Source organism: Plecotus auritus (genome assembly GCF_963455305.1).
Source record: "Plecotus auritus genome assembly, chromosome: 5".
NCBI classification, from domain to species: Eukaryota; Metazoa; Chordata; class Mammalia; order Chiroptera; family Vespertilionidae; genus Plecotus; species Plecotus auritus.
Window position 1 is genome coordinate 170,408,207 of NC_137776.1, and position 21,091 is coordinate 170,429,297.

The following is a 21,091-nucleotide window of genomic DNA, read 5'->3' on the forward strand; positions in this document are numbered from 1 at the left end:
AACTGGGAGGCCCTGGAGAGACTCCCTTAGGAATGACTGTGGCTGAAACCAAAAGCACAGGTGGAGGGTGAATGGCTGTAAGGGGGGTTGGGAAAAGGTGTCCCAAGAAGAGAGGGAAGAGCATGTGCAAAGGTCCTGAGGCAGTATTCTCATTTTGTAGATGAGTTGGGAAACCTATTGTTTTTAAAGGAAAGAGGCAGGAGGTAAACAACTAACTAAACAAATGAGTTAGTGGCTGAGCTGGTATTTCCGGGATATCTCCCCAGCCCACGCCAGGGGAGTTTTAGAAAACGCGAACACTGGCTGTTTCCTAACTGTGTGGCCTTGAATACACCAGTTAACCTCTTTGAGCCTCTGTTTCTTCATCTCTGAGTGGAATCCACTTTTCTGCCCTTGGATCTCACACACATTGACTGTGAAAGGGTCCTTTGCCTGCCAATCAATGTCAGAGCCCGAGCTTCCCTCCCATGCCTCCTCCAGGGCCTTCCCTGAACCTAAGGTCCGAAGGATCCTCTCTCCACCCCATTGTTTTACCAGAACCCTGCAATTTGCCACTCAGCATTAACTACACTTGATACATGCCAATGCCCTGCAGCGCCCCCACCAAGACATGTGAATGTTGGACAGTGAACTTCTAGGACATAAAGAAGGAAGTTTATGAGCACCTACTATGCGTCTAACATCTTAGCAGACACTCGGGCAGCACCGTTTAACCCACACAACAATCCTGCAAGGACAACCCTGCGTGCCCTTCTTCCCACTGGTTTGATAAGGACACTGAGGCGCCAGAGGGAGGCCACACTTGGGTGTAGCCACAGTGTCCTCCTCCTGGAGGCTACCTTTTGGTCCACCTGCCCTTGAGCCAGCCCTGAGCAGAGGGCCCAGGGGCCAGGGAAGGTGAACCATTGTGGCTTACACAGAGGGCACCCTGGCAGGCAGACACACTGGCTGCCCTGCAAAGCAGTATTCTTTAAATGTTAGTTCCACATTTCTCTGGGGGAGGGTGTGTTGGAGGAAATGGATTTGCATTGTTTATAAGTGGTGGGCTCCTTCTGGTTTCGGAATTCATTCTACACAAGAACGTTTTCTGGAAATAGGAGGATAGAAATTCACTGACAGTGTCACTCTCCCAGCTGCAGTGAGTTAATATCCTAAAAGAACATTGGCCATCTCACTTTTCCATAGTTTTCTTTCTCTCTTCAATTTGTGTTGGAGCTTTTTCAAGCCAGGCAGTTTCTTGGGAGGCTTGTTAGAGGGTTTATTTTGGTTCCGTTTTTATTTGAAATTCATTTAAATATATATTTTATTGATTTTTTACAGAGAGGAAGGGAGAGGGATAGAGAGAAACATCGATGAGAGAGAAACATCGATCAGCTGCCTCCTGCACACTCCCTACTGGGTAGGTGCCCGCAACTAAGGTACATGCCCTTGACCGGAATCGAACCTGGGACCCTTCAGTCCGCAGGCCGACGCTCTATCCACTGAGCCACACCGGCCAGGGCTGAAATTCATTTAAATATATACGAGAACAACTAATCTTAGGAAGGAGGACCTGTTATAATAATGTTATAGTCATAAGGAAACCCCTTTAATGTGTGAAATTATTATTGTGTGAAATGTTTGCTGTGTGGAGACCCCGATACTCTGTAACTTCCAAATTGGTGAACACCCCACTATCTTGATGGTGAACGCCCTAAGCCCTTACCATAACATTATTATAACAGGACCACTCTGCCTGTCATTTCATACTTTAGTTGGCATCCTTGAATGTTGGCATCCTTTTATTAATTAAGTACAGAAAGTATTGCTTACATTTACATGAATTACAGCAATGCAGTTTTGGAAAGTGTCAGATATATTTAATTAAATAGCTTTTTTGTTTGGTTTTAAAAGTAATATATTCTCATTGTAGAACATTTGGAAAAAGCAGAGAGGTAGAAAAGATAAAGTGATCACTCTCACAATCTCATTGCACAAAATTCATCACTATTACCACACGACTGTAGTTTATTGTGGTAATATATTATAGCATAACATAAAAGTTACATTTTAAACTCTTCTGTCTCTGAATTTGACTGCTCTAGGTAACTCATCTAAGTAGAATCATACATTTTTGGTCTTTTTTTGTGATGGCTTATTCCACTGAGCATACTGTCTTCAAAATTCTCCCATGTTAAAGGGTGTGTCGGAATTTCCTTCCTTTTTAAGGCTGAATGATATCTCATTGTATGTATGTATGTACCACATTTTGTTTATCCATTCATTCACCGATGGGCATTTGAGTTGTTTTCCATCTTTTTGGCTATAGTGAATAATGCTGGTTGGGCATTGGTATGCAAATACCTCTTTGAGTCTCCTTTGAATTCTTTTATATACAAACCCAGAAGTAGGCTGCTGAATGGTATGGTAATTCTATGTTTAATTTTTCGAGGAACCACCACCCTATCTAATAATTTTGATGTGTAACATCTATAGTTGAGATCATAGTCTATGTACAATTTTGTATCTGTCTCACTTAATTTTCCATTTTATTAACTATTCTTCAAAAACATTGTTTGTTACAGGTTGTATAGTATTCCATTGCATTGCTATGCCACATTTCCCCCCTCCACTCGTTGGATTTCTGGATCACAGCAAAATATTTTAAATTATGATGATAAAATAACTTGCTTTTGGTAAATAGCCTAATGGTCTCTGTTCATGCTTGTTTGAGAAATACTCAACAAACTTAGGTTCCTGCCTTTAAGGAATTAAAAAATTTCTCCTTAGGGGTTCATGGGGGTCATCCAAGTCATTGGTTTCAAAAGTTCTTTGTAGCCAGGGAAACTTGACTACAAACAAAATACCAGACAAAAGCACAGTGTATAATAGCAAGCAGATAAAAGGAGAGAAGACCTAAGAAGGGTGGATAGGGGCTCAGAGATTTGCTCTCTCAACCTTCGCTTCTCCTCTCTGAGGGAGAGTCTGGAGATCTAGGGAGATTTTGGGGTTCTCTGGCACACAGTTTGAAAACCACCAGTCTTATCCAGCACTTGAAAGATGGGTAGACATTTTGAGAAAGAGGGACTTGCCTGGGGTCAAGTTCATTTTTGTACACTTATTAATTTTCATCTCAACGCAAAGCAGCCACTGCCTGCATGTTCTAGTCACTTTGGGAGCTTGTTAAAAATACAGGTTCTCAGGATTCTTCCTTCATCTCCAAAACGGGGGATGTGGAAGTGACCAGGACTGGAACCCCCAGCTCCACAGTCCACACTGGCCTCTGTGCGGTGCCCGCCATTCCAGCTCCCTGCATTTACAGGTGCTTGCCCTTCGACCCCACCCACGGAACTCCTCATGCTTTGAGACCCAGTTCAAAAATAGCTTCTTCCTCTTTGAAGCTGGCTGCACAGCCCTATGCAAAACCGTTGACTCCCTCCTCTGTGGCCCCAGAGCACAACATGGGACATCCGTCTCTACTCACACTTACTTCTTTCTGCCGTGTGTTATAGCTAATTGCTTCCAGGCCAGGATCCCCGACGAGAATGTTAGCTCCTCTGCATTCCTCACAGTGCCAGGCACACAGTGGGTGCTTTGTGGTTGTTTGTTGACTGGACTTGGATCTGGTACAGCCCCATATTTGGAGGATAAGATAGCCCAGTCTCAGATTGTCAACAACTTACAGAAGGTCATACAGCCCATCAGGGCAAGTGCCAAGACAGGTACCCAGTTGTCCTGAGGCTCAGCCCTTGGTCCTGGCCAACTGGCAAGGAGAGCAGCTGTCTGGTCTGAGCAGGGAGCACTGGCCCCGGCTGCCTTGTCTCTCAGTCCCGCAATAGCCCAGGTTGTCTGAAATCCAGATGGCTCTGCCTGGTTTGTGATTGGTGTATCTGTTTGGATGTCTGGGATTTACTTCATAAACTTTAGGTCATAGTCTGTGTATAATTTCATATCTTTCATATACAGTAGGGGATACTACGTGAGCGCCACCTGGACTGAGCCAGTGTGCGGATGCTTAGAAAGCAAGTCCAGTGGGGTGGGGTCAGCCAATCAGCTCTCAAGGATGCAGAGTCTGGGGTGGGGGCCAGCCAGCATCATAACCAGAGGTGGCTGCTGCAAACCCTTCTGTTATCCCAATTTGCGATCAACAACTAATGATTTTCTAATTAGTATACTGGGGGCTAACATTGTTTTTCAGTTGGGGAAAGAAGTGACTTGTATATTATGATGAATATCACACATGGGCTCACACTGCTGAAATAAAATTATTCATGATCTGTATTTATGATGTGTGGGTGGGTTAAAGTAGCTAGTATTCTCTCCCATCCTTGCATGAAGATGGGATAGGGTCCCTTACGCAGCACCAGCCAGGAACTCCGGGTTCTGTGGCTTAGATGGGAGACAGAATCCTGCCCCTGGAACCCTAGTACTTGCCTCCACAGGGGTGCCTAACCTTCATAGTGCTGTGGACTCCTTTCACATCTGATGAACCCTGCAGACAGACCCCTTCTGGAAAGTTTCAAAATGGAAAAATAAAATGGGATTATAGAGGAAATGAGTCATATTGAACTATATAGTTATAATATTAATGAATTATGTTCATTATAGTTTCAGCTCAAACTGAGTTGCTTCCTCATCTGTAAAATAGGGATGATTCCAGTACTTACCTCACAGAGTTTAGTGAGACTTGAATAATGAGTATAAAGTGCTTAGAACATGGCCTAGCATGTAGTAAGCATTCAATAAATGGTAGCACTTGCTATTATTACTATTATTATTATTATTATTATTATTATTATTATTATTGGTATAGATTTCTGCTCTTCAGGAGTTCACAATTAAAGATAGAATGAAAGGTGTAGGACCACAGCCCGATGAAGGGCTAGAGAGAGTGAAGTGGCTTCTGGCTAAGAGTGCACCATGCTTTTGTGTCAGCCCGACTTGGGTCAGTTCTGGCTCTGACCTTAGCTATCTGAGCATGGGCAAGAGATAGCCCCTCTCTGAGCCTCGGTTTTCTCCCCTGTAAAATGGGGATTCTGGTAGAATCTACTTGACAGGGACACTGTAAGCTACACCTCCTTCCCTTCCATCAGCCAGTTAAGTCATATGTCCCTCATTAGCCACATCTCCCTCCTTAACTTTCTGCACCTCTCCTCCCCAAGTCAGTCCCTAACTGCCAGTGAATCCAGCGGATTGCCATCTCTGCCACTGTCCCTGGGATGCTGAATGGGATTTTGTAGCTGCTCTGTTACAACCTCAGCAGGGTCGCAGGGCTGCTTGGCACCCTGTGTCCTGGTCCCTGGTCAGTGTCCTCGCCTCTTGTCTCTCAGTGCTCATGGCATCTGCTCCTAACCTGGGTGACTCTCAGGCTGCTGGCCCTGCCTGCTCTCATCACGCATCACCTAGCTTCCTGTTTCATAGGAAAGTGAGGCCAGAGAGAACAACACTCTGAACTTCCTTCTCACTCCTTTAAAATTTGACTGAATATTCACCCATCTTTGGGACTTAAGGAGAAAACAATTCTACAGGACAATGGGAAAGTGTTCTTGCCTCTACTTCACTTTCCTTTATTCTTGCAGGGCTCTCATGATGAGGAGGGTAAAGGTTTTTTGTTTTGTTTTGTTTTGTTTTTAATATATTTCTTTATTGATTTCAGAGAGGAAGGGAGAGGGATTGAGAGATAGAAACATCAATGATGAGAGAGAATAATTGATTGGCTGCCTCCTGCACGCCCCCTATTGGGGATCGAGCCCACAACCCGGGCATGTACCCTTGACTGGAATCGAACCTGGGACCCTTCAGTCCGCAGGCCAACGCTCTATCCACTGAGCAAAACCGGCTAGGGTTGGGGGTAAAGGTTTTATAGGGAAATGGGTAGACTAATATCTAGAGAATATCCTACTCTGTGTAAGATGGATGGAGCAGGTTATGCTGCAGTAACAAACAACCCCTAAATCTTAGAAAGTTCATTTCCACAAAAGTTCATTTCTGATTTTAATTAAGATGAGCATCCTGGATCAGCTGGGGGCTGTGGTCTTCATTTAAGGAGCCAGGCTGATGGAGCAGTCACCTTCTTGAATGTACTCCATGGCAGAGAGAAAGAGCCCCAGAAGGTCTTTCACTGGCAATGAAATGCTTGGGCTCACCCTATTAGTCAGACTAGTCACGTGGGCCTATCCAACCACAAGGAAACCAGGAAATGACACCCTCCCGTGCAGGTGGAGAGCCAGAAATGTGTGGTAGTACATTAGGAGTACCCCAGGTAGAGTATTGCCCCTGGGCCTAGCATGCTAACATCAACTCCGCGAGCTGCTGCAGGCACCAACCTGGTTGCACAGACAAAACAGTGTCTAGGCTTTCCACTGACTGCCGAGAAACCACATGGAGAGAGGAAAAGTCCAAAGCCACCTCTCAGCCCCAAGAGCTCAGCAGAGGAACAATAAGGCACCTAAACTGCCAGTGTCTCAGCGAAGGATGCAGCAGCCATGAAAAGAGAGCAGGTGATACTGCTAAGAGCTCTAGGTGCTGCTAGACCCATGGGGAAGGCAGAGGCAATGGGGTCCAATCAGGGTTTCCACACTACATTTTTCAGAACAGACCCATGTGATGTTTCCTAAGTGGGGCACATATTTTGGTGTTTTGACTCCATTTCTGAGCTATTTTATGTTTGTTTGTATTTGAGTGAGGGATGTTCTTTCTGAATTGAATAGCTGTAGTCCACACACAATGCTCACCTTTTTCCTGTGGCATTTCTGTGGCATTCCCCAACTCATTCAAGAGCAGTGTGGGTGGGGAAGGGAAGTCGTGTGGCCACCCTGGCAGTTGCTTCTGGGGGGTTTTCAGGTGGGTCCAGATAAGGGAACTCGGGAAGAAGACCGTTGACTGCAGGCCCCAGCCCTGTCCCTGCGCTCATCAGTTTCCTGTGCTGTGGTTAAGAGGCAACTTGTCCTGGAGAGATGTCATACCTGGACACCAGTCCCGGGCTCCTCCTGTCATTGCTGAGTGGCCTGGATAGGTCATTTCCCTTCCTTGGTGCCTCAGTTTTCTCATCTGTAACATGAAGCCGTTCAGAAGACGGAGGACATGCTTGAGAGGAGAGTGACCTCTAGCCACGTGGGCCAGGTGGCATATGCAACTGCCCTCTGAGTCCTCCAGAAGTCCATGGAGCTTAGAGTAGGGAAGGCCTGAATGTTTGGGGGTCACAGGACATTCACCTCAGTTGCATGCGTTTGGTGGTGGGAAAGTTGTGTTCTGGGCTCAGCTTCCCACTAGAGGCCATATTGGCCGATCCTTGTGGATCTAGCAGTCTGAACGGTGCCTGGCACATGATAGGTGCCTATATTAAAGAAATATTTATTGAATGAATGAATAAACAAATTAACACATTACTCCCTTCAACTCTGAATCCGTGACGTGCAGATTTTCTGTGGGGCAGGAGGAGGTTGGAGAAATTCGTGGCGACAGTCCCCCAGCTAAGTCACCTCGGGCAAGTCACCGGACTCCTGTGCACGTGGTAAGAGAAGCACCCACCCTGCCTCACAGGTTGTGGTAGGGGCTCCAGCTGGCAGGAGGATTTGAAAACACCTTGTATAAAGGAGACGGGAACATAGTGGACTCTTTGTGGACACAGAAAAGTGGTGCCAGAGCCTGTGAGGTGGAGAGTTCTGGAATAATCATTAATGGGAATTGAATAGCTACAATTTATGGGCTACTTGCTCCAATACCAGGCCCCATGCCAAGCACTTTATGTGACCATCTCATTTACCGTGGTCTAAGAGAGAGGCATTGTAATTCTCATTTTACAGAGCCCAGAAGACTTAAGTGATTGCCCAAGGTCATGCATTTCGCCAACACCCAGGCCTATCTCTAACTTCTATGGGAGCCTGCACCTGCCCCATGAGGAGGTGGAAACAGTCCCGTCTCCTAGGCACCAGTAATAATAATACAAGTTGCTTCTTTCTAAGTACCTAGTAGGTGCTAGACACTTTACTGATGTTATTGGTCATCCTTTCAACAACTCAAGGAGGAGGAATTATTCTCCCCAGTTCACAGATAAGTAAACAGAGGCTCAGAAATGATTTATCCAGGGTCACACAGCAAGAGAGTAGGGGCAATAGGATTTGAACCCAGAAGACTGTGCCATTGGCCAGCCAGAGGGGCGCAGGGACTGGGACCTGGCCTCTTGAGAGCCTGAACCTGCCTCTGGGAGGGAGGACAGGAAACAGCCTGAAAACTTTCACTTCCGCCATGTGAAATGCCCCTGGCTGGCTCCAGGCCTTTTAGCTGGGGAGGAGAAGGCTTCTCTAGAACTTGACTCTCAGCAGTTCTGATGGTAGCTGGGTAAGCCTTGGAAGCCAGGCTCTCCTCCCCTGACTTCTCCACAAGAGCCTCATCATGTGCCTGCGGCTCAGGAAGCACAAATAGCTCCTCTGCAGGGGGTCTCCGCCTGGAGTCTGTGGCTGGGTGTGAAAGGTGATATGAACCCCAGAACTGGGATACAATGCAGAGTAAGACACACGAGTTCAACCTTTCCATCCAACAGAGGGGGCGGGTGGGAATCAACCAGGCGTAGCAGAGAGCCACCTGGGGCTGGTGACAGAGCAGGGAATAGAACTTTCTTAGATCACTGCACCCTTGCCAGCACATGTCTAGGCCTCCTTCTCTCTTCACAGGCAAATAGGGCCACAAGTGGTCTGATAAGAGTGCTGCGGGGGCAGGAAGGCAAGCTCAGAACCTAGGCTGGACTAAAGCGCAGCTTACCCAACTCTGCCCTGCAGCCCTCATGCTGTGTCCTGGCAGCCTTTCTAGTCTTCGCCCTTTTGTTCTGGTTCTCCTGCTTCTGGGCTGTGCCACTCACTCAGGTTTCAGGGAGGTGCCCATTAAGGACGCCCCGCTTTGCATTCGAACAGCACACATCAGACCTGCCCACTCTTGCCTTCTGCTGGCAACTTCCAAATCAGGCTCCACCCTGGTTGTCTCTCTAGGATGTCTTTGCTGAGCTGACTGGCCCCAGCAGGTTCTTCAAACTCAACACATGTAGAAAGGAACTCATCAGCTTTCCCCCACTTCCAGTTCCTTCCACTCCATTTTCCAGTCAACAGCAACACCATCCACTCTCCCACTTCAATCAGAAACCTGGAAACCAGGCCAGGCAGTTGGGCAAACTTCAGTGAGCTCTGGGATTCCCTGAAGAACTCGGCAGACACAGATTCCTGGGCCTACCCTGCGTGGTCTGATTGGTTGGGGCTGGGTGGGCTTGATCTCTGTATTTCTCAGGCTCCCAGGTGATGCATTCACGAGCCACACTTTGAGTAGCACTGGACCGGACTCATGTCCGTTTCACTCCCTTGATCCCACTGCTCACTATTATTGTTGATATTATTATTGCTGTCAATTTTAAAAGTAGTTCACATGTACTGAACGCATGCATTTAGCCTACAGAGATGTATGAGAGCCAGGTGCTATAACAGGTACTTTCACGTGGTACAAAACATACAAAAGTAGCCGCCCATGGCATTGACATTCTGGTAGAGGAAGAAAGAAATTTAAAATGTAAATAAGTAAACTACAAAAGGAAAGTCATTTTAAATCCGGGAAGTTCTCACCAAGAAGGTGACATTGATGCCAAGTTTGAAAGATAATTGATTTCATGTAACCCAAGGTCTCAAGATGCCTCTTCCTTCATTTCTCTCAGTGCTGCTGTTTCCCATCTCAGTCCCTGGGTTCAGGTCTTCACTCCTTCACCTGGACATCTGCCAGCAGTCCCCTGGCTGGTTTCCTTGGCTGGAGATTTTCCTTCTCCCACCCACACTCAGCCTGCAGCCACCTAATTCTTCCAAATAAAGCAAATCATGTCATTACCCTGGCCTAATGTCACTGAAGGATTCCCAGCACCATCAGGATGAGATGCAGATTCCTCAGCACAGTGGGGATTCAAGGCTCCTGGTGATGATTCTGCACGCCCCCCAGCTTCTCTGCCACCTGCACACCCCACCCACTTGTCTCCATACTTCAACAGCTCTGAATTAGAACTTGTCAACTGCCTACTTTGTCCCCCAAACTTATCACCAAGCGTCCCATTTTGTATCTTTCTGTTTTGCATAAGGGGAAGCACCTTCTGCATGTCTTAGGGGAACCCCTCCATCCTCCCCCAAAGGGTTTCTCTTCCTCCCTGTCCTTTCCCTCCTCTGAATCTCCAAAGCCCTTCTCTCCTTGACTCTGTCTCATCAAGGCATTCCCACTGCCCGCAGTGTACTCCGGAGTCATCTGCCTTTTCCTCTAGGACCTCTCTGGCTGTCACCCTCTGGTAAGAAAGGGGTCCTTACACTTACTGACATCACTGCCTCACCTGAGGTTCATTCCCTGACCCACTGCAACCTGGCACCTGGCTACAGATGTAGAAACAGAGGCACCGAAAAGTTAAGTTACCCAGGATTGCATAGCATAAGAGGCAGAGCTGGGGAAGCAAATCCAGCCAGCCTGGCCTCAGGGTGTCTGCTTGTAAGCACCCCATCTACCACCCCTCATCCACCTCGAGAGGTGGGGGTGATGGTTATCCCCGACACAGAGGAGGAAACCAACCAAACTGCTCCATCACAGGCAAGCATCAGCCAACTTGTCCTTTGTGGCTGCCCTGAACATGTTTAGGATTAAATAGCGACAGCCTACAACCGTTTGATCTGCAGTGTTCTTTACCAAGAACAGTTCATCCCCGTGTCCTCACAGGTAAGCAAGGTGGGGATCTTGACTTCATTTTCCCCAAAAAGAGGTTGTCTGGGATACAAGCCAGGGTGCCCCACACCCAGGCTGTAGCCTCCTTGGCCGCAACTCCCAGGCCCTGCAATTGTTTGACTCAGGGTCTGGCAGATGGGCAGATACTGAATGCTGGCTGCTATCTGACAGATCCAGATCCATGGCTGTTTAGACTGGAGGGAGCCTTAGTGACCCATTGAATGATAAGGTTCGAATGATGAGATTAGTCAGCCCTGCCAGGCACCCTGCTAAGCTCTTACCTGGACAGCCCCTGGCCTCCTTTGATCAGCAGAGCTACACGGCCAAGGCTCATTTGCTGTGGTTCTCTGCCTCTCACTTAGGAATAGCCAAAAGCGTGTGCTCCTTTTTGGGGAATCTGAGCATGGGAGTATGTCAGGGAAGGAGGAAGATCAGGTTGGATACTCTAGTTCAATTTATTGCCTTCCCGTTTGCAGGCTCTGTCCAGCTGTAGTTAAACAGTCTGGAGTCCACTGCCTCTAGAATGTCCCCTGGATGCAGCTGAGGGAAAGAGCAATGCCAGGCGCACAGCTGGTGACAGTGAGCAAGTCACCGAGGCTGCCAGAGCCTCCCTTGTTCCCTGACCACTGGTGGGTGATCCCGAGGATCACTCAGAAAAGGAGAGGCTGCTTTATAGACTGAAGAAATGGGAGACCCATCTGACCCATGATTAGCGCTTGCTCGTCAAAAGGACCAGTTTATCTTAGCCCAGCTCCTTATCCTCCAAACTCTGTTATCTTTCCTAGTGCATTGACCTTAAGTCCAGATTCATTGATGGATTAATGCCACAGATCTTCCCTGAACCCCTAGTGAGGTGCTTGGTGGTGCTTGGTATTGGGGCAGGGAACACAAGTGAGGAAAAGGCAGGGCTGTCCATTATCCTGTGGCCCTTGACCCAGTGTCAGGGGAAGACAGAATGCCCGAGAGAAGGCAGCTTTCAGCAGGAAGGTCCCTGGCCGTTTTTGTTTTTAACATAGACATGGAAAAGTCCCATGTGTGATGAGTAAGTGGACATACCCGTGTAACTACTACCCAGCTCAAGAAACAACATGATCAGTCCCCTCCCAGTCTACCACCCCCACCCTGACTTCTAACACCATAGATAGGGTTTGCCTATTTTTGAACTTTAAAAAAATGGGACCATCCAGGGCTTCTTTCACTCAATGCTGTGTGTGAGATTCATCCTGTTGATGTTAGTAGCTGTCACTGGTTCATTCTCAGTGCTGTGTGTCGAATCCCAATGCGATCACAAAGGATCTGCTTTTTGGAGTTTTGTTTTGGTTTTGATAACTAACCATGTTTAAAAAGCCATAGCCAGTATTACAAAAACAAAACATTTAGAGTAATATTTATGAATGCAAGCATCATTTATTTTTTTGCTTTCTCTACGTAATCATCTTTGCAATGCTAAAAGTAACTTCCAACTGTGGTTCTTTTGAGAAGCTGCAGGTGCACACAGATGATCTACTGATTTACCTTCTCCAAGTATTCTTTGGAAGCAGTTGGATGTGGCTTGATCGTAGGAGAATCCAGGGTTCAGTTTGCTAAGCAGACTTCTCCATGGACTCCCACAAACTGGAATGCTTTCACCAGGCAGAGGCCCACTGGGAGATCATTGACATTCAAATGCTTGATGACTCCATTGGGGTCAGTTAGGAAGAGACCTCTTAATGCAAGACCAGGACCTTCTAACAGCACACCTTAGTCAAATCTGACAGTAGTGCGATGTTCATGCGGCCCGAACAGCCATTCTCCCTGGTGATCCAGGCTAGATGGCTATAGTGGGGAATCCGCTGACCCTGCAACAACTTCACACTTCTCATCATGAAACTCATTGGCTTTGTCATGAAAAGCAATAGTTTCTGTAGGGCCCACCAGGTGAAATCCAAAAGAGAAGAGCATCAAATACTAGTATTTCTCCCTTAAGTCGTCCAGGCTTAGTTCTTTGAACTCTCCTTTGACAAGGCTGTACCCTTAAAACAGGGTGTGTGCTGGGTGACCACAGGAGCACGGGATGAGGAACTAGTGTTAAAAGCAAATTTTGCTGACTGCAAGGAAACCACAATACATTTGTCAAGCACATTCAGCAGGCCTAGGGCTGCCAAGGCAGCGATGCCCTCAGGAATGGCCCTCACAAGACTAGCCACTGAATTGAGCAACCTCCCTCACCTTGGGGAAGAGGAGGGAGGGGAGGACCAAAGCCTCAGGGAGAATAAGATGGGGCCTGTGGGGGTGGGGCAGAAAGCTGGATCTGTTCCACTGAGGGCCTGGGGTTGCTTTCAGTTTTGGGTGCCCTATTAATGTACCAGTCCAAGTCTCTTGGTGAGCTTATGTGAGTTTTTCTTTTTTTTTTTAATATATTTTATTGATTTTTTACAGAGAGAAAGGGAGAGGGACAGAGAGTTAGAAACATCGATGAGAGAGAAACATCGATCAGCTGCCTCTTGCACACCCCCCACTGGGGATGTGCCCGCAACCAAGGTACATGCCCTTGACCGGAATCGAACCTGGGACCCTTCAGTCCGCAGGCTGATGCTCTATCCACTGAGCCAAACCGGTCAGGGCTTATGTGAGTTTTATTTGAGGTGTAGACCTAGAGTGGAACGACTGGGTCATAGGTATGCATTTGTTCAGCTTTGATAGATACCAGCAGGAAGGATTTAAGCAAGTTGTTACAATTTCCAGACCCTAAAGGTCCTGGTCAACCAGCTCCTGTCCCAGGGGAGGAGCTGTGAAATTTGCTTTGGAGAAGAGGGGGGAAGATGCTGGATTAGGCAGCCCTTAGGGGTGGGGGTGGCCGGTCCTTGGCTCCTTCCTGTCGGGTTTTGGTCCCCTCTTCTTAGTCTGGGGTTTCCAGACTGTACTCCTGAGACCTGTCTGGGGCTACTTGGAGGGGAGGCGTAAGGGGGCTTTGAGCTTCACTTCCCTGCTTCGGCCACAGCTCTCCGTTGACCTTTGTTTCACACAGCGGAGTTCTGAGAATGACTTCATGTGTTTTTGAGAGTTTTCCTGTGGTGTTTGAAAATGCACTGCTCTAAGGTCCCGTCCAGCCGGAAAATTCTATTTTGGGAGCAGGGGGTGGGTGTGGAAAGGGTTAAGCATTATTCAGCCAAAGAGCCAGTTGGCCTTTTAAAGTTCTTCTAGCTCGGTTTGCAAAGCGGGAGATCTCACTCATAACATTCTATAAAAATAGTGTTCAAACAAAACAGCTTCCAAAGTCTAAAGCAGCGGTTGCCAACCTTGTGGACCTCACAGACCACCAGTGGTCCGCAGACCACTGGTTGGCGACCGTGGGTCTAAAGGATGCGGAGGCCAGGCTTCACTCTGAGGAACATATAGGCAGCATTTCAGCGACAGTCTTGAGGACATTGTATTTCACCCACCCCTCTGCATTAAAAAGTTTATTTTAGTTTAGTTTAGTTTAGTTTGATTTTATATCTCCATTGGCTGCTCCTAATAGTAGTCACTTGGGGTTGTTTGGGTTCAGGACAGTTCCCAGTTTTGCCAAGGAGTGGTAACGTAGGCGGCCTGTGTGTCCCACTCTGGGGTAGTGGCCTTCCCTCCTCCGACAGCAGGCCTAGTTTGGACCTGTAGTTTCACTTGACCAAGGAGGCCGGGCTGTTCATGGGCCCAGGGAGAAATATGCTCTGCCTTGGCATGTAGCTTAGTCAACAGTCTGATAGACAGCTATTTCCCAGGGCTAGCAGGGAACAAAGCCTCTAGCTGCTCTGGGATTTGTCTGCCCCACTCTTCCTGAAACAGCTGTTTATTCTTTTGACAGGAGTTGGACGACAGCACCTTCCCTTCCTCCCAGCCCGGCCTCCTTCTGTAGAACGGAGCTCAACAGGACTTTGTTATTTTGCCTTTTACTCTGAGGGGAGAGAAGCAGATGATGAGGTATGTGAAATGTTGGAATGATTTACTTCTGCCTTGTTGGGGTCACTGGGGAAACTGTGAGCAGGCAGCAGTGAGGATCTACCTGGGGGAGGACCCTAGCTCTCCCCTAACCTCTTGCTGGTCCCCCCGCTCAGTAGTTCCAGAAGAAGCCAAAGCCCTTCTGTCCCCGGCATGGGATCTAGAAGTGGGAGCTGGCGGATGTTGGCTCAGGGACGTCACTAAGTTTTCCTGGATTTGGCTTCCCCTGGCAGGACCTCTTGGGCTGTGGCTGCAGCCTGGGGTTTTCTCTGCAGGACGCAGGGTGATAGTGCAGGGGCCACGTAGGTGGATGTGGAGCCCTCTCCATGCAGTAGACTCTCTGTTTACTTTACCTTATTTCTCTGGGAAAAACCCTTGCACAATGTTGGGATCATGCAGCAAGGCAAAGCTGGCTGGATCCAGGCTTCAGATTTCAGAAGGGACTCAAGAAAAGGTACGACAAGATGTATGTCAGAGAACAGGTTGTACTGTTTGTGACGGCTGGAGTGACACTTAGCCATGTATTTAGTCTGAGACTTGTCTGTTAGTTTCCGCCGTCTGTGTTTACCCTGACCCTCATAATGAAAAATGTAACTAGAAACAGCCTTCTATGCACTCTTTTTTCCAGGAGTTATTCCATGTTTCTTCCAGTGGGGAGCATTTCCGTATAATGCCCACCAATTTATTTATTTATGTAAACATCTATTTATTTTAGAGAGAAAGGAGAGAGAGAGAGAGAGATTGATTTGTTGTTCCAGTTATTTATGCACTCATTGTTTGATTCCTCTATGTACCCTGATGAGGATTGAACCCAAAACCTTGGTGTATTGGGACAACACTCCAGCCCAGTGGTCGGCAAACTCATTAGTCAACAGAGCCAAATATCAACTGTACAACAATTGAAATTTCTTTTGAGAGCCAAATTTTTTAAACTTAAACTTCTTCTAACGCCACTTCTTCAAAATAGACTCGCCCAGGCCGTGGTATTTTGTGGAAGAGCCACACTCAAGGGGCCAAAGAGCCGCATGTGACTCGCGAGCTGCAGTTTGCCGACCACGGCTCTAGCCAGTTGAAGCTACCCAGCCAGGGCCTACGCCCACCAATTTAGAGAAGTTTTGGGGTAAAGCAGCACTCTCCCTCTTCAGCTCCAGCAACAGCCTCCTGTCAGGAGCTGGGCCTTGGAGTCATAGGGTCTGCTTTTCAGATTGGCATCTCTGTCTGGGTGAGCCTGCCATCTCAGCCTCCGCTAAAGCTCAGTTTCCTCAGTGAAAAAGCCGCGGCACTGACCATGAGGAGGGGTGAACAGATGGAGTGAGTGAGTGAGTGAGGAAGACCTGCACCAGGCACGCAGGAGATGCCTGGGAATGGCAGTGGAGCCAGTGCTCACCAGCTGGTCAAAGGGGAAGCCAGCCCCTCAGTGAGGCTAGCCCCTGATTGGCTAGCTTTGGGCCAATCACTATGTGATAATCATGAGAGGCAAAAAGAGAGAATGCCCCAAAGAGCCCTGAGTGATTAGTCCATTGTAAGCCCTCAGGTTTTCTGAGAACAGAGTGGTGAAAATGGTGGGCATTGGAGGCCAATGTCCTGGATCTGGACCTGAGTCCCGGCTCTACCACTTTATGCTGTGTGACACTAGGCAAGTTACTTAACCTCTCTGAGCCTCTATTTTCATATATTTAAAATGGGGATAATTCTAGAGTGACTTCACAGGGTCACTGTGAGGCTTACCTTGAGAAACTGCTGACAAAGTGGTTAGCCCAGGGCCTGGCCTGATTTAGTCTGAGAGCATCCAAGTGTTGTTAGGACCTGAAGTTTATTCAATTTTCAGGGTCTTCTTTAGAGAAAGAATGAAAAATTGAAAATACAATATTAGTAATGGAAATGGATATAGTTGACCCTTGAACAACAAGGGTTTGAATTGCGTAGGTCCACTTATACATGGATTTTTCCCCAATAAATACTGTAAACATATTTTTCTTAACATTTTCTTTTCTCTAGCTTATTGTAAGAATACAGTATATAATACATATAACATACAAATATGTGTTAACTATTTATGTAATTGGTAAGGCTTCCATCAATAGTAGGCTATGAGTAGTTAAGTTTTGGGGGAGTCAAAAGTTATATGCAGATTTTCAGCTGCAGGGGTTCAGCACCCCTAATCCCTGCATTGTTCAAGGGTCAATTTTATTTAGAATATGAGCAAACATACCACAAAAATTACAAAAACTGACAGATACTCCAAATAGGACAAAATCTAGACAACAACATCATAATAAAATAATGTGAAAACAATGTAAAAATGATTAGCATTACTTAGGTGTCTAATGCACCAGTCATATTTTGGCTGCACACTCTTGGGTTGCCTTGTCTGACAGTGATTTTGTAGTATCATCTATAATAATAAAAGAGTAATATGCTAATTAGACCAGACAGCCGAACAACTTTCGGATGTCATTCTGGACATCCTTCCGGATGAAGATGTGGCAGCGGGGGCCGAGGCAGAGGTGGTTAGGGGCGATCAGGCAGGCAGGCAGAGTTGTTAGGGGCGATCAGGCAGGCAGGCAGAGTTGTTAGGGGCGATCAGGCAGGCAGGCAGGCCAGCAGTTAGGAGCCAGCGGTCCCTAATTGTGAGAGGGTGCAGGCCGGGCTGAGGGACCCCCACCCATGCACAAATTTCATGCACTGGGCCTCTAGTTTTTAATAGAGACAAAAGAAAGACAAGCCAGTTTTGCCTCAAGCAGTGGTTAATCAGTGGTTGCTTTTTATTACTGAGCATTTAGAAAAGTTTCCTTCAGCTTCACAACTTGTTATTGGTGGTGCCTCATCTGGAAGTCTTTTGGCAGTTTCTTGCTCAGGTGGCTTCAGGCCAGAGCACCAGACAACTCAACTCTAGATCCTGGATGGGGTCGTCTGGAGGGTGTGGGCATGAGGTCATGATCATCAAGACCCCTGAGCAGGTAGCAGTGCAGCATCTAGTTCAGCTCTTTCTCCTTTCCATAAAAGGAAGGGCTCCTGTGTGTTACAAGGTCCACCTAGGTGCGGTTGTTAAAGGGACCCAGGCAGGTGTGCAGCCCCAGACCAAGTCATTGTGACTCCCCCAGGCAGGGGATATTCCTCACTTCTGGGAAGCATTAAGGCCTTGCCCCCTCCCCCCAACCCACTCTGCAAGGGGCCTGATGCCAGGCTTTATTGGCTTCTGGGTAAGTAGGCCTCTTGGCTCAAGTCCTGTTGTCCAGTAATCTTATCATTTGATCGGTACTTGAAGGAATCCATGGGGCCATTGCAGCGAGATGTGCTCCACGTGGCTAAGTGAACTACCCTCTTATAATGAGACTTCCAGCCATGGCTGATTGCTCATCCAGGGCCTGGGTCAATTAGGAAAGTTTCTCATGGAAAGTTAGTTCCGAATGACTTGTTTCAGGGATGGGGAGACTAAGGCCAGAGAAACCCCTGACCCCAGTTTCCAATGATAACAGGTTAGCCTCAGCTTCCTCCCCCGCCCAACCTGAGTTCCAGGCAGTGGGGCAAATACGGGGAGCAGCTGGGCCCTGAGTCCTGGGGGGTGGTGAAGGGGAGCTGAATGTCACAAGTCACAGTGGGGATGGGGTGGGCTTGCCCTGAGCTTCTGTGTAGTGCTGCTCTGGGGGCCCACTGCCTCTCAGATGAAGCCACCTCTCTGCCTTCAGAGCCACACATTAAAAAGTGTCATCACTGTGGCTGCCATCGGTGGAGCAATTACTGACCACGGGCACAATGTGCTTCCTACACACTGTCTCCTTTTGAACTTCCAAGACCCCCGGAGGAGGGTGCTTGATGCTGCATTTGTGTGTGTGTGTGAGTAGCGGCTCAGAGAGTTGGAAAACCTGCCCAAGGCCTAAGGCCAGGACTGCTGATATGAGTCAGTGCTGGCCTCATTTCTACCTGGAATGCTGAATCTAAACATTGCAGTGGAGGGTGTGGAGGACAGTAGACAGTTTTTCCCAAGGTCTTTCATGCCCAATTCTCCTGCGCCTTCCCTGCCCCTTACCTGTTCACAACACTTGTCACTCAGAGTCTTTGACTCCATCTCCATTGTCTGGGAGTGAATGAGGCTGGAGCAAGCAGAGCAGGGGATGGGGTCCAGGGCTGGGGGAGGGGCCACGGGCAGAGGAAGATTATTCAGCTGCGGGAAGGTTTGGTTTCCTCTGCCACTGCGGTCCCCCTGCAGTTCCAGCTCCTGGAGATAATGACTTTTCCAGGGCTTCTGAGCTGTTACTCAGCTGAGACCTTCACCTTTCCCCTGACTTGAGATGAAGAAAACAAGGTCCACGGTCCAGTCCAATTCCTTTCAGAGAGGATTTGTTTGGAATCCCAGACGGAAGTTGTGTGTGTGTGTGTGTGTGTGTGTGTGTGTTATGTGTGTGTGTGTGTTGTTCTGTGTGGGACAGGTTGGGAGGGGGGTAAGGAAGAATTAATTTATGAGCCACTCTAGGGAAATAGAAGTGGAAAAGGAAGACGAGCAGGGTAAAGCCGGGAAGGTGGAGAAATAACAGGCTTTCCAAGATGACCCTGCCCTTAGAAATGCCCCCAGGTTTTTAGCACAATCTGCATGTGTTCCAGGAGGTGGAGGTGGGGGTGGGGTCGGTGGGGATGGGGGTGGAGTGGGGGGTGTGTGTGGTTTCATTTGTGAACCTGTGCAGGGGCTGAGTTCTGGGAGTGGCCCAGGAGCAGCCCAGTGGGAGGTAGGGTGGATTCAGAGAGAAACCGGGAGCACCTGACAAGGGCCTGAGAGATGGTAGGAGGGCTCTGGTGGGTCTGGGTCTGGCTGAGTTCACCAAGTCCTCTCAGGGGTGGGGGCCAGGTGACCCAGTTACACGCTCCCACGTGAGGCAGGGTGTCAATATTCAGCAATCCTATTTCTGTGCTCTACCCCTTAAATGAGGAATTTAGAAGCAACCCCATGTTTCCTAGTTGGTGACTAAGATAGTCAACAACCCATCTTCAGAATTACACAGTTTTGAAAATTCTGAGAGACAAACACATAAGACTTTTAGACCACATGCTAGCTGCCAAAGGCCTCATTTTTGCCCAGAGAGAAATAGAAAAATGTTTTAAAAGACCCATTGGCCACCCTGCCAACCCTTCCTTCTCTGAGATGTGCGTTCCAGATCCTAGGAATCACATCTATACCCACTTCTAGTGCTTCACTAAAGGATGCGATATTGGCTCATTTGGGTAGCTTCCAACCATGATGAATGGCCAGTGCAAGCAATCTATGAAGTCCAGAAAGAAAGGGGCTTCATGAATTATTTCTGATGCTAATTTGCAAAATGAAAAATCATAAACACTTTGCATGGAGAGGCGATTAGGGGATGTGTCTGATTTTGCCTCCCCCTCACGTAGGCCTCGGTGTTCTCTACCGTGAGAGTTTGTGTGCTTCTCTGTTTTATGTTTCTCACTCTGGGGGACAAATTGCATTTGATCCTCAGCAGGTGGGCTCGATAAAGCCTGGGCCGCACATCCGGCAGTGTGATGGCCTCCTTGGCATAGGCAGGGTGTTGTAGCAGGGCCCCCACCTTCATCAAAGAAAATCGAAGTCTCCCACTCCCGAGGAGCTCTTCGTGGGGCTGCAGCATAGAACAGATGGATAAACCTTTAGAGTCCCTAATCTACATCTCCCCACACTTTACTTATTCCAAAACCCTCATTCCTCTCCATCAAATATGTTTTGAGCTCTTGCTAAATACCGGGCACTGGGTCCTCCCGGCAGCCTGTTTTATGGACACCAGTAATAAGAACGAGCAATTTTTTGTACATTTATATGGTTCTGGGCACAATACTAAGTATTTTATAGACATTATCTCTTGCAATCATGGCCATTTTTATCCCCATTTTAGAGACGAGGAAACCAATTTAATATGATCCGTTAGAGGTCCATAATCCCTTTTCTGAAACCCTAGGGCCTGGAGTGCAGAATTTTTGTGGTGCAGATTATATATCATATATTATGTGAGACCTCTAGTGCAGCAGCACCAAATAATAAAATGCATCAATATTTATGCAAAGAGACGTTTAAACAGTCTCGCTCAGTGGGCTAAGGATTATAAATAGCCTCATGTCTCTGAGGGCCGTGATGCCAACTGAATAACAAAAAATGTTTTTTGGTTTTCAGAGCTTTTTGGAGACATGGATAAGGGACTGCCACGTGTTCAGGGCTCCCCGGTTTCATGTGTATCGGAGCTCGGTCTCCAGTCGCTGCCTCATTCCAAAGCCCATGTGTTTGACCACTGTCCACACTTCTCTCTCCAAAGTATAATTGACTTCTCTCATTTATAGCACAGGCCACTGGGATAACCTGCCGCCTCACTTTCCCAGGTGTGCCCTTGCCTCCACATTCATTCCCCACCCCAGCGCTCCCCAGCCCCAGTGGGGCCTCTGAATGAAG

The 21,091-nt window shown here is 47.8% G+C and overlaps 1 protein-coding gene and 1 pseudogene across 4 annotated transcripts in view; one reads left to right on the plus strand and one right to left on the minus strand.

Annotated features, from left to right (window-relative positions):
* GGTA1 (glycoprotein alpha-galactosyltransferase 1 (inactive)) overlaps window positions 1–21,091 on the plus strand; it is a 125,258-nt gene that overhangs the window by 84,324 nt on the left and 19,843 nt on the right. For 2 of the 3 annotated variants that reach the window (XM_080667708.1, XM_080667709.1), the window contains exon 2: window positions 14,531–14,646. In XM_080667708.1, the coding sequence (XP_080523834.1) occupies window positions 14,531–14,646 (116 nt within the window). Of the gene's footprint in view, window positions 1–7,398; window positions 7,493–14,530; window positions 14,647–21,091 lie in introns of all 3 variants that reach the window. The other variant, XM_080667710.1, reaches the window with a different exon arrangement.
* Window positions 12,214–13,924, minus strand: LOC308249564 (thioredoxin-dependent peroxide reductase, mitochondrial-like; annotated as a pseudogene). Its single transcript has 2 exons — window positions 13,921–13,924; window positions 12,214–12,913 (listed from the first exon to the last, which is right to left on the minus strand). The product of its transcript is annotated as a thioredoxin-dependent peroxide reductase, mitochondrial-like (transcript).